This window comes from Hyperoodon ampullatus (assembly GCF_949752795.1).
Source record: "Hyperoodon ampullatus genome assembly, chromosome: 3".
Taxonomy (NCBI): Eukaryota; Metazoa; Chordata; class Mammalia; order Artiodactyla; family Ziphiidae; genus Hyperoodon; species Hyperoodon ampullatus.
The window spans coordinates 18,987,799-19,004,472 of NC_136916.1; the positions used below are offsets into that span (position 1 = coordinate 18,987,799).

A 16,674-nucleotide genomic window follows, 5' to 3' on the forward strand; every position below is an offset into this window, starting at 1 on the left:
CCGCTCCGCGGCACGCGGGATCCTCCCGGTCCGGGGCACGAACCCGCATCCCCTGCATCGGCAGGCGGACTCCCAACCACTGCACCACCAGGGAAGCCCCCAAAGTCCCTTTTTGAAAAACGTAGCCCTTATTCTAAGTGAGATGAGACCAGTCCCCAGTTATTACTATTGATTAGGACAGAACTAAAATATGGTTTAGCCCAAACTTTGTGATCAACAGGTAGGGGTTTGGAGGTTGCTTCCTCAACACCGCAAAGAGACTATCTGAGGCAGGATATGGGCTTGGGTGATTCATTTCTCCAAAAATATTACTGAACAGAGGCAGGATAGCCTGCTGTCTGCCTTAAAAGTAAAGAACAGAGTCTCAGGTTTCCAAAGGATCCTCTTTCCCTTGCTTCAAGGCTTAATCACATCAGTCTGCCATCTGATGACGGTTAGGGAAGACTGATACTCTCTTTTTCTGCTAAACATGCTGCTCTGATTCAGGAGCTATATATTTCCCACCAAGCAGGTAAGAGAAGCTGAGAAGCAACAAAAGCATACACCTACTCCCCTAATGAGACACAAGCTGTAATTCAGCTTTATCAATGAAACCAAATCAAAGAGAAATGAACTACAATTTAGAACTTCAGATTTATTTTTCCAAACTAACCTCCAGGTACATTCCTCATTCCAAATAAAACCTACATCCTAGTCACCCTGAACAAGCCATCATGTCTTTGTCTAACGCCATTGCCTCAGACTGGAATGCATTTGCATTCCATGTCAATATGATAAATGCACAGGCTCCCTTCAAACCCCAACTTAAATGTCACTCCTTCAGCGCCACCCAAACTACATGCCCACAGGACTTTTTTCTCTATTCAAATGTTTATTAAATATTTCCATGATTGTACTGGATAGTATACAAACCAACCCCTCCTAAACAGAAATTTTAACAAACACTTACTGAATGCTAAGCATATGGCAGGTTTAGTGCTAGGTTCTAGAATTTTAAAAATTGAATAACAATACAATCTGCTGCCTTTCAAAAACTTCCCAACTACAATAAAAAACATACATAGTAAAGGTAGCATTTAGGGTAAATGGATGAGGAAAAAAAGAGAAATAAGACCAGAATGAAAATCAATGCAATGGATGAAAATCAATTCTACACACACTCTTTCACAAAACTGAAGAGGAGGGAATACTGTCCAACATATTTTGTAAGACCAGCACTACACTAACACCGAAAACCACAGACCAATAACCACTGGTATGTATATTTTACCAAACACACAAAAAAACTTAAAAAAAAAAAAGAAGAGTAGGCTTACTGAACCCAAAGCTAAAGCTGAAAGTGGTAATGACTAGTCAGTCAGTAAGATGAGTAAGGACTCCATATTTCTAGGCTACCTATTGATACTATACTGCCAGTTAATTAAATGTGAATTTAAAGCTTTTTACAAGCTGTTACCTGTGAGATATGATTGATGGAAGACTCCATTCTCCGAAGCTGAGAGGCTTGGATGTCCAGCAGTTGGAGTACATTGTTAGCCAATGCATTTATTTGATAAGCAACACTAGCTAGGGATTGGGTCGTGTAGGCTTTGGTCTCTTCTAAAGCTTTTCTCTTGTCTGTAGCCTGAAATAAGAACAAAAACAACCAATATTTATTTAGGTTAACATTCATTAAACATCTGTTCTATAGAAAGGCAGAGTTATAATTTATATTTTTTAATAGAAAAGCCCAACTGAATCAAAAAATTTATCGGACCAGTCTGATGAACCACAAAGCACTCTACCCTCGGACCCTAATAAAGGCATGTGCCTCAGGTCCTACTGCTCACTCTCTGCCTGCACCCTGCACTGACCTCCCCGTGTGTCCCCTCAAGGCATGCTGTGTATCTCCTCCAGGACCTGTGAGTAATGTCTCTATTTCACTTTCCCTTCTAGTCTTTTGTTGAACCTTGAGCTCACCATCCATGACACCCTGGGGCTCTACTTAACAAATGTTAATTTAACAAAAAACTCACATCTACTAGTCCAATGATATGGACTAAATCCATTCTACCTTACATTCCCGTTTACATTAATCACCATCAGAAATCCAAACCCCCCATTAACCATTACAACCAAGTTTCTCATGTCCACCAAAACTACTGTAAATCTTATGACCCCAACCTTTACCCATCCATTCTTCCCAAACTCTAGTACACAACTCAGAGTCAGACAGTAAGAAATGTTCAGAGACAAAGTTCAGAGCAAAATTCAAAGACAAGTGATAAACCCTGGGGGGCGGGGAACAGGGTGGCCAGCAACTTGTATCACAATTAATATGTAATCTAAAAAGTAAAAGGCCAAGAATAAATAGAAACAATGGAATAGAGATCTAACAGTTCAAAAAAAAAAAAAAAAAAAGAAGCAATGCAACCACTCTCAACCATTTTTAAAAACATTCAACATCGCTCATCATAGACAAGAAATGCAGATGCAAACTAATATGAGATACTATTTCTCACCTATCCATCCAGCAAAAATCCAAAAATGGGACAAGGTACTCTGCAAAGTTGTGGGAAAGACTCTCTGATACACTGCTGGTGATAGCCAGCAAAATTACACATGGCCTTATTTTCTGTCCCAGTAATTTCACTTTTAGGAATCTATCTCAAATAATCACTGGCAAAAATATTACATAATTATTCATTACAGCACTATTTGCAATAGAAAAGACTAGAAACAACTGATATAACCAGCGATGGGGGACTGGTTGAGTAAACTATGGGAGCTCCAAACAGCAGAGTACTATACAGCTCTAAGAAGGAACGTTGAGGGATGTCGTTATTACCACTACACTCGATCTCCAGAATATTGCTAAGGTTAAAAAAAAAAAAAAAAAAAACAAGATAGAAAATAAAAATGTTTATTGAATGCTACTACTTAAGAAATGGGGAGGGCTTCCCTGGTGGCGCAGTGGTTGAGAGTCCGCCTGCCGATGCACGGGACACGGGTTCGTGCCCCGGTCCGGGAAGATCCCACATGCCGCAGAGTGCCTGGGCCCGTGAGCCATGGCCGCTGAGCCTGCGCGTCCGCAGCCTGTGCTCCGCAACGGGAGAGGCCACAACAGTGAGAGGCCCGCGTACCGCAAAAACAAACAAACAAACAAACAAACAAAAAAAGAAATGGGGAGGGATTCCCTGGTGGCGCAGTGGTTGAGAGTCCGCCTGCGGATGCAGGGGACACGGGATCGTGCCCCAGTCCGGGAGGATCCCACATGCCGTGGAGCGGCTAGGCCCATGAGGCATGACCGCTGAGCCTGCAGGAGAGGCCACAACAGTGAGAGGCCCACGTACTGCAAAAAAAAAAAAAAAAAAAGAAATGGGGAAAGATACATAAATATATGTTTTTATTTTTTAAGAGAAAAGGATAAAACATAACATCTTTAAAAAATAATTACATATGGGGTCAGGAGTAAATAGGTTGGCAAGAACATGGATACGATTCTTTAAACATACCTTGTTTTTAGATTTGTTTTTGGAACTATGTAAATAATTCACACAATTATAACAAAATTAAATTTTAAAAAGGAATTTCCCAAAATTAAATGTAAAATTAATCAAATGAGCCTGTGCATCCAATTAGTGGCTTAACCAGAAAGAAAATATCCTAAAAGTGGCTTCAAAGCACAGAAATTTGATTGTACATTCTTTTTTTTTTTTTTGGTGGTATGCAGGCCTCTCACTGTTGTGGCTTCTCCCATTGAGGAGCACAGGCTCAGCGGCCATGGCTCACGGGCCCAGCCGCTCCGCGGCATGTGGGATCCTCCCGGACTGGGGCACGAACCCACGTCCCCTGCGTCAGCAGGCAGACTCTCAACCACTGCACCACCAGGGAAGCCCCTGATTGTACATTCTTAATGGGGCTTATCCTTAGGACGAAAACAACTGAAAGAGGAAAACAAAAAAAAATACTAAAGCTGTTTTCAATCACTTTGTTGCTGATGGCCGTTGTGGAATTATTATCCTGAGACTATTGTTTGTGTAGTGTGGGACAAAGCAAGTCATTACTTATGTTTAAGTCATTGAGACCTGAGATGTTTGGCATAATTCAAAAGAAATTCTGATGTAAGAAGAATGAACTTAAAAAACTATCGTCCTGGATTTAAAGTGAAAGCATTCATTTGAACCTAATTTTGATTTTATCACATATTATGTATCAATATCCTAGTTCTGTCCAACAAAAAGGCCTAAATGTAAAACATGGTGACTGTAGTTAACACTGTACTGCATAATTGAAATCTGCTAAAAAGGTAGAACTTACATGTTCTCAGCAAAAAAAAAAAAAAAAAAAAGATATACATGAAGTGATGGATGTGTTAACTAAGTATTGTCAATGGAATGATAGCAGATACGGGTGCTACTTCCAGGCCTAGACGTAAAAACTTCCCATGCGTCTTCCGATGCAATGGTTAAAGTAAAATGTAGCCCTACAGGGCTTCCCTGGTGGTGCAGTGGTTGAGAGTCCGCCTGCCAATGCAGGGGACACGGGTTCGTGCCCCAGTCCGGGAAGATCCCACATGCCGTGAAGGGGCTGGGCCCGTGAGCCATGGCCGCTGAGGCTGCGCGTCCGGAGCCTGTGCTCCGCAATGGGAGAGGCCACAACAGTGAGAGGCCTGCGTACCGCAAAAAAAAAAAAAAAAAAAAATGTAGCCCTACCAAAAAAATAAAGCTGTATTTAACAGAAACCATTTTACACTGCTTCTATTTTAAATTTAAATTTAAAATAATTAAAATCAAATAAAAATTTAAAATTCATTTTCCCAAACTAGCCACATTTTAAAGTGCTCAAGAGCCATATGTAGATTGTGGCCTTACTGGAGACAGTGCAGTTCTAGTCACAGTTAATTTTCTCTATAGACCACGGATTTAAAAGTTAAATCCGCACAAGAATTACTGTTGTCACTTATTTCAGGTTTGTAAGTTTAGTATCCAATAGTTGGTCTCCCTCGTGCTTTTTTGTTTGTTTGTTTGCGGTACGCGGGCCTCTCACTGTTGTGGCCTCTCCCGTTGCGGAGCACAGGCTCCAGACGCGCAGGCTCAGCGGCCATGGCTCATGGGCCCAGCTGCTCCGCAGCATGTGGGATCTTCCCAGACAGGGGCATGAACCCGCATCCCCTGCATTGGCAGGCAGACTCTCAACCACTGTGCCACCAGGGAAGCCCTTCTTTGGTGCTTTTACTGTATTAACTACCAAGCAGCCTTAGTATGTTCCAAAGGATCACACAAAATGGATTATAAACCAGAAGAAAAATAGCACTTCTCCAAGGAGCTAAAACAGACACTGTTAATCAATCATAGCAGTCTTCCTACAAAAGTCTAAATACTTTTAACTAATCACTCTAGGAGTTGACACGATACGTAACCCATTTGCCATCCCTGTTTTATGCCACTTACGAAGTTTGCTTAAAATGGAAATAAACGTATTCATCTTTAAAGGAAGTTAATTATTTAAAAGAGTTAAACTCAAAATAAACAATGTAGCCAAGAACTAAACAGGAAATTCCTTAGATAACTGAATTTTCTGAAGAGCCCATATATAAAACTAGCTCTCCCTCATTTATCCACCTGTGGATCCCAAGCTTAGCTAGAGAAAAGAAACTTTTCAAGTAAAACTACTCCTATTAAGTCCTTTTCTTGCCCCTCAAGGTGACTACACAGGCAAAATAATCTCTTGTTTTTCACTCCCTAAAGTGGAAATTACGAGTTATAAGCAATCTCTCTCATACCTATACATTTATCTTTAACCACACTTCCTCTCCCACGTTCTCAACCTTCCCATACGACCACAAGAAAAACCTTTCTACCTCTATTACAAGTAATTACTTAAATCCCAAAAGAGACAGAGAGAACATCCTCATCATGAGTATGCTTAGAAAGTAATGCAGGGCTTCCCTGGTGGCACAGTGGTTAAGAATCTGCCTGCCAATTCAGGGGACGTGTTCGAGCCCTAGTCCAGGAAGATCCCACATGCCGCGGAGCAACTAAGCCCGTGAGCCACAACTACTAAAGCCCACGTGCCTAGAGCCCATGCTCCACAACAAGAGAAGCCACCGCAGTGAGAAGCCTGCACTCACCAGAACTAGAGAAAGCCCACGTGCAGCAACAAAGACCCAACGGAGCCAAAAATAAAATTAATTAATTAAAAATTTTAAAAAGTAATGCATTCTAAGTGAAAAAAATACTATATGGTTTCATTTTTGCCTGCTTTTTTAACAAAGAGAGAGAGAGATAAATTTAAAAGTTAATGTACCATGGTCCTATCATTCAAATTGACCTTGTTAACAGTTAATAGTGTATTTTCTTCAAGTCTCTCAAGTACATGTATGTATACAAGAATGTAAAACTTACCATAACTCTGTAGCTACATAACCTTTTTCCATTTAAAAATATACCATGGGGCTTCCCTGGTGGCGCAGTGGTTGAGAGTCTGCCTGCCGATGCAGGGGACATGAGTTCGTGCCCCGGTCCGGGAGGATCCCGCATGCCACGGAGCAGCTGGGCCCGTGAGCCATGGCCGCGGAGACTGTACTCCGCAACGGGAGAGGCCACAACAGTGAGAGGCCCGTGTATCGCAAAAAAAGAAAGAAAAAAATATATACCATGAGCATTTTCCCATGTGCTATTTTTCTCTTCCTATTCTTTTTTAAAAAACAATTTTCAATAGCTTCATGATTATGGCAGTAACTGTTTGTTGCCTACTCTCATTTTAATTCCTCTAATATTAAGACCCTGATCTTAATCAGGGCATCAATGTGAAAAGCAAGTTCAAATCCCAACTTCCTCTAAATAACCAAACAAGAGATGGCATTACTTCGTAGTTGTAGGAATTCAATGGAAAACATGCACAGTGAATTACAAATATCTCCTACTGTTCCCCTGGTTAGCATAGAGTCTTATATATATGTAGAAAGAGTAATATGATAACCCCATGTATCTGTCCTTCAACTTCAATAAATGTCATATTTAGTTTTAAAAATTCACATTTCACTTGGTTTTATAATGTTTGCAAAGTTTTATATCTAAAATATATTAAAAATTAAGTTTCACTGATTTTTAAATGAAGTTAGGACCCTTCTTAGAAAATATCTTAAAATACCCATTTTAATATAGATTTTTTTTAAGGAACTATTTTTCTTTTTTTTAATATAAATTTATTTATTTTATTTTTGGCTGTGTTGGGTCTTCATTGCTGCGTGCAGGCTTTTCTATGGTTGTGGCGAGCAGGGGCTACTCTTCGTTGCAGTGCACAGTTTCTCATTGCAGTGGCTTCTCTTGTTGTGGAGCACGGGTTCTATGCATGTGGGCCTCAGTAGTGTGGCACACGGGCTCAGTAGTTGTGGCTCGCGGGCTCTAGAGTGCAGGCTCAGTAGTTGTGGCACACGGGCTTATTTGCTTATAGATATTTTTATATCATATGAAATATGATATCATATGATATGATATGATATCATGATATCATTTATATCATATGAAATAAATACCAAAACATCAATACTGTCATTTTGCTCTAGCTCCACCTTAAATCTGTATTCCTCAAACACTACTACTGTTGATTTATTAAAGGTACTTGTTTATTGGGAATTTCCTGGAGGTCCAGTGGTTAGGACTCTGTGCTATCACTGCAGAGGGCACAGGTTTGATCCCTGGTTGAGGAACTAAGATCCCGCAAGACATGCGGTGCAGCCAAAAGAAAAAAAAGTATTTATTTATTTTACAAGTCTAATAAAACTAATCACTTTCTCCCAACTCTTCTCTGTAACATTTTAGCTGTATAATTAAGTTCCAAACAAACACTAACCTATAAACTAACTTTAAGAGCATCATTTCTAATGCAGGGCCCGACTATTGAAAGATGTCCTACAGGGAAAACAGCCTATACCTAGCACATATCCTACAGTACTAGCCTAATAACATTTCAGAAAAATAGTATGACAAATTAAAATGTTCTCTTTCTTACTCACCTTGAACCCTTCTTTAAAGTCTGACAAGAGGATGTGAAAATAGTTTGTTTTCTTTGAGGAACAATAATTTCTCTGTGTCCTAACTGCAAGTGGTTTAATAACCCTGCTTAGGTAACAAAACACGGGTCTCTTGTGCATTGAAAAAAAAAGTTTTGACCATCTTGCTTCTGTCTTTACCTTTCCTCCCACTCTTTGTAGAAATGTCACCACACTGTATCGGTTTAACAACTTCTAACTTAACTCTAATCCAAACTTGCCAGAAACTTTTCCAAAGTCAGTATTTTTCCCACAGAATATTTCAAATATTTAAATAAGGTTTTTCCAATGAAAAAATGGAAGATATTTCATGATAATTCATTAAAAAATAACCCACATCTACCAAAAAACACCATATTTCAATGACTCCAACAAAACAGATATGTCAGAGGCACCATTTTTATGTATCACTCAGAAAAACCCTACCAACTCAATTATGTCAGAATGCTTTCTTATGAAGAAATTTTATTTTATACTTACAGAAAATGTTCTTTGGGATTTAGGTGGTGAACTTTGTATGTCACTCTTAATCATAGAGTAATACCAGCTATAGAGCTCATTTTCAAATTTTTCCAACTTCCAAAACAAACCCTTTACATCTTTTGTTCTGTATGATTCAAGATGTAACCAAACCTTGTGCACAGCTCTTGACAGTCATGTCTATTCAGTTTCCTTAAAACTAGAATATCCCTTCCTCCCAACCCTGACCTTTTTTTTTCTTTCAAAACATAGACATTATTTTAAAATTCCAGGCCAGCTGTCTTATAGGAAGTCCTACAACCTGGATTTGTCTGATTGTTTCCTCATGATCAGATTCAGATTAAACAGAGAGGCTGGAATAATATATAGAAGATGCTGTAAACTTCCTACTACATGTGATACATCTTTTAAAATAAGGTTCCACCTTTATTCCCGGGACTTTGCTCCAAGCTCCTGACACTAATTCTGTAAACTCTGATGCTGGTGCTATCTTAATCTTACCAGGAGGTATCAAAAAAAATTTTTTAAAGAGAAAACCCAAGGCTCTTTTCTTTCTTCAAATGGTCCTTAAATGGTTTGACTCTTTTCTTTCCTCAAATGGTCCTTAAATGGTTTGTTGACAGGCTGCAATAATACAGTTATACCAACAGCAAAACCATCCAAATTCATACAAAGACAACTGGGAACAATAACAACTGTTGCTTGGCTGATAGCTTTTTAAGGACAACATTAATTGTAAAATGCACCCCAGTTACAGAAATGTTAAAATGCGGGGGTGAGGAGAAAGTTTCTTAGAACTGCTAAAATACACTCTATAAAGTTTAAGAACTCTTTTTTTTTAAGAAGTATGTTAATGTTAATGAGAAGGATTTAAAATGTCAACTTTTAATACCTGTAACAGGAGGAGTTTTATATACACAAAACAAAATATCTACTTTGCTGAAGGCCACCTAAGTATTTGGTTAGTTTGAGACTTGAGAAACTTTCCAGGAGGAATCCATAATCACTTCGTGGAGAGGGATGTGAGGATTCAGGAAAAAAGAGCACACAGGCCAAATCCTGGTTGGAGCCATGGGGATTAGGGTATGTATGCATACACTCAATACCTAGCTAACATTGAAAGGATCTAATTTTTCTCCAACACAATACCTATTCCAATAAAAGTAAAAAGGAAATAAAAAGAAACCCTACCAAGTTACAGGAAATATCCAGCAAGAAGAATAAATTTTTTGCATAACAATTCAGGTTGAAACTTAGTCACTGTAAGCTCCAGCACAGCTCCTCCCCACCACCTCCCACTTAAAGTAACTGCTAACTGCCTAACAGTCCTTTCATTCCAGCAAAATCCAGGGGAAATCCCTGCTGCCTGTTGTGTCACACAGTTTTGAGGTACAGGAATGGGAGTTGCTGCACACGCTCTTCTTTAATTGAAGAGCTAACACAGAACAATCAACAGCTGGTATACTCATATATATACTTTTAAAATAAATTTATTTATTCATTTATTTTTGGCTACACTGGGTCTTCATTGCTGTGCACGGGCTTTCTCTAGTTGCGGCGAGCGGGGGCTACTCTTCGTTGCGGTGCGTGGGCTTCTCATTGCGGTGGCTTCTCCTGTTGCCGAGCACGGGCTCTAGGCGCACGGGCTTCAGTAGTTGTGGCTCGTGAGCTCTAGAACGCACGCTCAGTAGTTGTGGCGCACGGGCTTCATTGCTCCACGGCATGTGGGATCTTCCTGGTCCAGAGCTCGAACTCATGTCCCCTGCATTGGCAGGTGGATTTTTAACCACTGTGCCACCAGGGAAGCCCATCAGCTGGTATACTTATTAAATAACATTCCAAATTCAACTCTAACGTAGATTATGTTTTTAAACCTTCACAAGTCAATTTATAACTCCAGGGCATTTCCAATAACTAAATAATTACGTTCTGAAATTTTAGGTTTTACCCTAATTATAGCCTCAGTCAATGACACTTATCCCAGACTCATTCCTTTACCATCCTGTACCATACTACAGGATGGTAAAGGAATTATATTTATAAAAAACAGGCTTAATGAAAACCTGTAAAAACCCAGTTTTAGAAAGAGCAACTACATTTAAACACAAAATAAGTTAAATGTATTAAATAAGTTAAATAATGTCAATGTATGTCAGTAAGTTAATTAAGTTAAATAATGTCAGTGTATTGTTGACAGAATATATTCCACAGGAGTCCAAGACACTGGGTTCCTTCCATCAACTCCTTCCATGTTAACTAATTATCTTCTCATATAATCTTATTTCTTCTTAAAAGGAATTAAACTGAAAGAGCCATGATGATCAAGAGTGTTGCCTGGGCAAGCACTTTAACATTCTGCTGGAGGGTGCAATTAGACAATATGTATCACGGTTCTTTAAAATGCATATATTCTTCACTTCTAGGAATTACCCAAAAGAAATAAAAGGCCAAGTGCAAAGAAACTGTATGCTCAAGAATGTCCACACCTTTGTTTATGACAGAAAAAAAAAAAAAACCAACCTAGAAACAATCTAAATGGCCAACGACTGGTGGTTAAAATATTCATGTATTAGAATGCCATGCAGTCAATAAAAGTGATCTAGGTATTTACCAACAAGGAAAATGCATTAAGTCAGAATTCAAACTGGGAAGTAGAACCACTGTGAGTTACAGAATAAGAAATTATAGAATTTTACTTCACACAATTATAGGAATAGCTGGGAAAGTTGTGAAGGTCCCAGAGGGAAGTATGAGGATCAGAGTCATCAAATAGTCTATCTGAGACACCCAACACATCCAGCTGCAGAAAAGCAACTGCAAAGGAAAGACTCATGGAGAGATCTGGGAAGCTGTAGGTCTCCCACCAGGTGAGTGGGCCTGACGCCACTGTTGATCAAATTATCAGCAACCAAGAAAGAGAGCTGGATGCAGAGCAAAGGAGACCAAGGTCAAGCTGGAACCCACCAACACCTCTGCATCTCTCACTGAATCTTACCACAAAAACCTTCAGAGGTTAGTGAGTGTTGCTTACACAAATTCTCTTTTAGCCAATTCTAACCCACACACATGCAGGGAAGGAACCATACTATAACTATGCCATACACAATTCCACCTTAAGTAAACTGATATAGTATGAACCACCGTGATACCCTCTGTCAATATGGTACACACACACCTCTGTCATCACATTCAGCTCCTGAATAAAAACAACAGCAAAATCACGCTTCAGTCTAACATAATGCAACCATCCTTCATACAACCAAAAAGATGCCATCTCCCCAAAAGAGAGTACAAAGTCTACTTTCTCTTTGAGTAATGTTCTTTCCTTTCTTAGTTGAGTTGTACTTCCCCTTTGATATCATGCAACTTAAATATTGAAATACAAGGTTAAACACTAATAACACACCTTAAGTTAATACAGAAGAATGGGGGGGGCAGAGAATAGGTTACTATATACACAAATATTAAGATACAGAACAAATATTCATAACTACTAGAGTTTTCATTCTATAACTGGTCATGAGGTCATAGCTGGTGTTTATCATAATTTTCTTCTTCTATTATCCATTACATATTTCATTTGCCCTCAGCAATCACCTCATATGGTTGTTGTTGCTTGCCTGGTGGGCTGACTCAAACCTTCTCTGCCATTAGCAGCCCTACTTGTACTGGGTTGTTTTCGTTTTCCATTAACTTTTTTATCATAGGAGACGGGAGTGGTAAAAGGCACTCCAGAGGATCTCCTGCATTCCAGACATACTCCTCTTTACCCCCATTGTGTAGTAGCAACCCAATTTCCACTTGAGAGTCAGGATCAATCACAGTAACCAATACAGTAATCTCCTGCTTTGCCTGTTAGTTCACTGGCATGAGGAAGCCAAAGTGACTGGTGCTCAACTTCCAGTTTAATAGAACCAGCGCTGCATTTCCCAATAAAAGCATTCCTCTCTTTGGAACTAAGAACTCTAAACCAGCATGCCCCAGAGTTGTGGATACAGAAGAAAAATTTTTGGTAGTGGATCATTACGGGTAATAGTGAGAAAACGTCACACCTCGTTTCCACCTCTTGATTCCCTGACATATGAATGCTGGCTACAAGAGAAACCCCACCACACACCAGTGGCTGATTCAGAGACTAGACCACATCTTAGAGAACACTACCCCAACACTGCAAAGAATTGCCACCAACTGGGCAGTGAGTCCTCAAAAGGACATTCCACTGTTCTGTCAATTCAGCTCCTTCAGGCTAATGGGGAACATGGTAAGACCAGGGATTCCATGAACATGAACCCAATGACACATTTCACTTGCTGTAAAATGCCTGGTCAGAAGCAATGTGATATGAAATACCAAGACATAATTAAGGCATTCTGAAAGTCACAAAGAGTTTTGGCAGAAACAATGCAGGGAGGGAAAGCAAATCCATACCCAGAGTAAGCAGCTTTTTCAGGGAGAAAAAAGTGCCGTCCGCTCCATTATGGAAGTAGTGAATGCAAACCACCTGCCACCAGATATCTGGCTGGTCCCTCCAGAGGAATGGTGCCCTCTTAGGGGGTCACTGGTGGCTCTCTGCTATCGGCAAGGTGGTCATTCAGCAGTAGCAGTAGCCAGGTTGGTCTGGTGAGTGGAAACCCATGTTTCCGAGTATATGCACAATCTCCATACCTGCCACCATGGTCATGAGCTCACTGGGCAAGGATAGAGGTGGATAGGGAAAGAAGGTGAAATCCAGAGGTAATGTCCTGTCCACCTGATCACTAAGATCCTTCTCTGTTGAGGTTGCTCTTTGATGGGCATTCACAATGAACACAAATATTACTCTGTGTCCATTTGGAAGCATATCTATATATCTATTCCCCATACTTCCAATTATGTTCCTTCCAAGCCCATCATCAATTAGCCGAACGATTAGCTACTGCCATGAATTAGAGTGGGTCCACATCTCTAACCATCTCTTTCAAGACAAAACAACTAGGTGCACTGCTCAAAGACCTACTAGTGGTTTGCAACAAGTATTTACTGTATAGCACAGGGAACTATATTCAATATCTTGTAATAACCTATAATGGAAAATAATCTGAAAGAAAAAAATATATGTATATATAACTGAATCACTTTGCTGTATACCTGAAACTAACACAGTATTGTGTATTAACTATACGTCAATTAAAAAAAAAAGATCTATCCACTGGGAGAATTTCCCTTCACCACTGCCCTTCTGGGTAACTGCTGAGTATGGCTATAATGCTACAGATGTCCATCTTCAGGTGGTACCAGCATATTACGTAGAACCATCTGTAAACTAGACCAAAGTGTTTTCTTCCTCAGTCAACTGGGACTCCTCATGAGGCCATAGGTGTGGGGTGAGAGTGAAGAAGCAAAGAAACAGGAGGATGAGTATACACCATATGGAGTACACACCACAAGAGAAGGTATATAAAATACTCAGTAATAAAAGCAAGATATAAAATGATTATGTACTTGCTTTTTTAAAAGAAATGTGTATACACCTCAGAAAAGGTCTAAAAGGAAATGTATCAATACAGTAGTGGTCATCTCTGGGTGATTTTTAAGTATTCTTTATATTTCTCTATATCCAATTTTTTAAATGATCATTACTCCAATAACAGGAAAAAATGATTATTTTTACTAAGAGAATTCTCTTGGTATAATCTTAATGGGAAAAAAAACAGAATATATATCTGTGTATATAGTGTGACCTAATTTTCTTTGGTATAATTAAATACCTACACAAGCTAACTCATAAGATAATGAGAGAAGATACATCAGCATGTTAACAGTTGGATTATAAATAATCTGTGTTTTCATCCTTATCCTTTTGTGACATTTCCAAATGTTCAACAATAACCATGTAACATTTTTGCAGACACCAGGAGACTAGGAAGAAGGCTGTCTTAGTACAGCATGAGGGGGAAACAGAATTTGAATCCTTGATGACACTGAGCTAAAGAATTAACCAACAGTAGGATAATCTTACCTTGGAATTTCTTGTGATATAAAGTAATAATAAATGTTTCTTATTGTTTAATCTTAATTGAGATGAGTTTACTACCTGCAAACCTAATGCATCCTAAATGACTTAACTTTTTTTTTTTTTTTTTTTTTTTTTTTTTACGCTACGCGGGCCTCTCACTGTTGTGGCCTCTCCCGTTGCGGAGCACAGGCTCCGGACGCGCAGGCTCAGCGGCCATGGCTCACGGGCCCAGCCGCTCCGCGGCACGTGGGATCTTCCTGGACCGGGGCACGAACCTGGGTCCCCTGCATCGGCAGGCAGACTCCCAACCACTGCGCCACCAGGGGAGGCCCAAATGACTTAACTTTTATATGAGGGAGGGGGAGAGTAAGTTTCCCAAAAAGGGTCTTGGTTAAACTAGAAATTAACAATTTATAGTAATATTCCTAGTCATATAGACAAAAAAAAAAAATCTATTAGAATAACTTCCAAATTACCAAGACTATTTTCTAAACTAGTCCACTAATTTATAGCTGACTGTGTTATTCATTACAATTTATCTGAAAAATCAGCCTAGTTTGCCCTTCCCACAAGGCAATTATATTTTAATCTGTATTAGTCTGCTCAGGCTGCCATAACAAAATACCACAGACTGACTGGCTTAAACAACAGAAATTTATTTTCTCACAGTTCTAGAGACTGGAAAATCCAAGATCAGGATTCTGTTTCTGGAGCTCTCTTCCTGGCTTGCAGAGACCTTTCTCACTGCGTCCTCATCCTCTGGTGTCTCTTCCTCTTGTATAATAAGGACACCAGTTCTGTTGGACCAGAGCTCCACCCTATGACCTCATTTAACCTTAATCACCTCTTCAAAGGCCCTATGTCCAACACAGTAGTCATATGGGGGGTTAGGGCTTCAACATATAAATTTAGGAGCAGGGGGCATAATTCAAACCATACCATCATTTTTCTTCTTGAACATTAAGAAATATATCCATCTTACGAATACCCCAAATGTACTCCTGATAGTAATACTTTTAACAGCATGTATTATTGGTTTTCAAAGCATTTTTCACGTAGTAAACTAAGCAGACATCCTGGTTTCACAGATAAGGCACTATGTAAAGCTCAGAGATACTAATTTGTCCAAAGATCCCCTAAACGGTAAATGGTGGAGCTAGGACTGTGTACCACACAGTTCTTAATCTTGTCATATGCACTTAAAAGATAGGAATTTTATTTAACCTAATGTTCTGAACAACAGAAGCAGCTTGGGGTCAGAAAGAGGAAGGTCAGAAAGAGCAAAGGACAGGGTTCAAAGCAGAATAAAATTAACAGGAACATTAGCTTGGAGGTAAGCAAGCGTTAGTCAGCAGGCCCAACGGAGAAGGAAATATGCCACAAGGCTAGAGAAATCCTACAGACCCTTGAGGAATTTGGACTTCATCCTGAGGCTAAAGGGGAGCCACTGAAGGATTTTCAGAAAGAAAAGACATGACTAGTTTTTGGCTTTAGAAAGATTACTTCAGTTGCAGTTTTACCAAGTGGATTGGGAAAATACAGACGAGAATGGAGACAGGAATTCTGTTATAATATGTACCCTGCACCACACACAAGAAAGTCATCTTTACGTTAAATACCCCACGAAGACAACTAACAATGAGGAGAAAGAAATTTGGTGAGGTTAAGTAACTTGCCCAAAGGAGCACTGCTAGGAAGAAATAGAGCCACCAGGTTTCCAAAGGCCATGGTCTCCCCTACGCCACACTGCCTCCCAGTCTACAATTCTAAGAGGGAACAAAGTATAGTTCTAATGTGTCACAGTGAAACCACTGAAGTATGTCGTCTAAGATGAGCCACCCCAAGTCATCATAACTAATTTGTGTACCACATGAATTTTAATTAACTGGAAGGGAAAAAAGAATAGAGTGAGAAAGCTGACTTTCTCCAGATAGCTGAGAATGTTTCTGATCTACGAAACAATTAATGCTCCAGAGAGGGGATCTATAAATGAAAAAAAAAAAAACTTAAACATTTAACACTTTTCTAAGTTATTCCTCACTAAAGGAACAAATTCACATCTTTAATTCATACCCAAATAAATGTGACTTTGCTAGGAAATTACTAAAGGAACAGAATGCATCATTTCACAAACTACAAGGTAAGGTAGTAGTTAACACTGTCA

At 39.5% G+C, this 16,674-nt stretch overlaps 1 protein-coding gene across 32 annotated transcripts in view; it reads right to left on the reverse strand.

Annotated features, from left to right (window-relative positions):
• ABI1 (abl interactor 1) overlaps positions 1–16,674 on the reverse strand; it is a gene marked incomplete at its 5' end in the record, with an annotated part of 109,450 nt that overhangs the window by 53,532 nt on the left and 39,244 nt on the right. For 25 of the 32 annotated variants that reach the window (XM_079699249.1, XM_079699242.1, XM_079699232.1 and 22 more), the window contains one exon: positions 1,457–1,624. The exons of 6 other annotated variants lie outside the window; for them this stretch is intronic. In XM_079699249.1, coding sequence (XP_079555375.1) covers positions 1,457–1,624 — 168 coding nt within the window. Of the gene's footprint in view, positions 1–1,456; positions 1,685–16,674 lie in introns of all 32 variants that reach the window. One more of the 32 variants, XM_079699247.1, reaches the window with a different exon arrangement.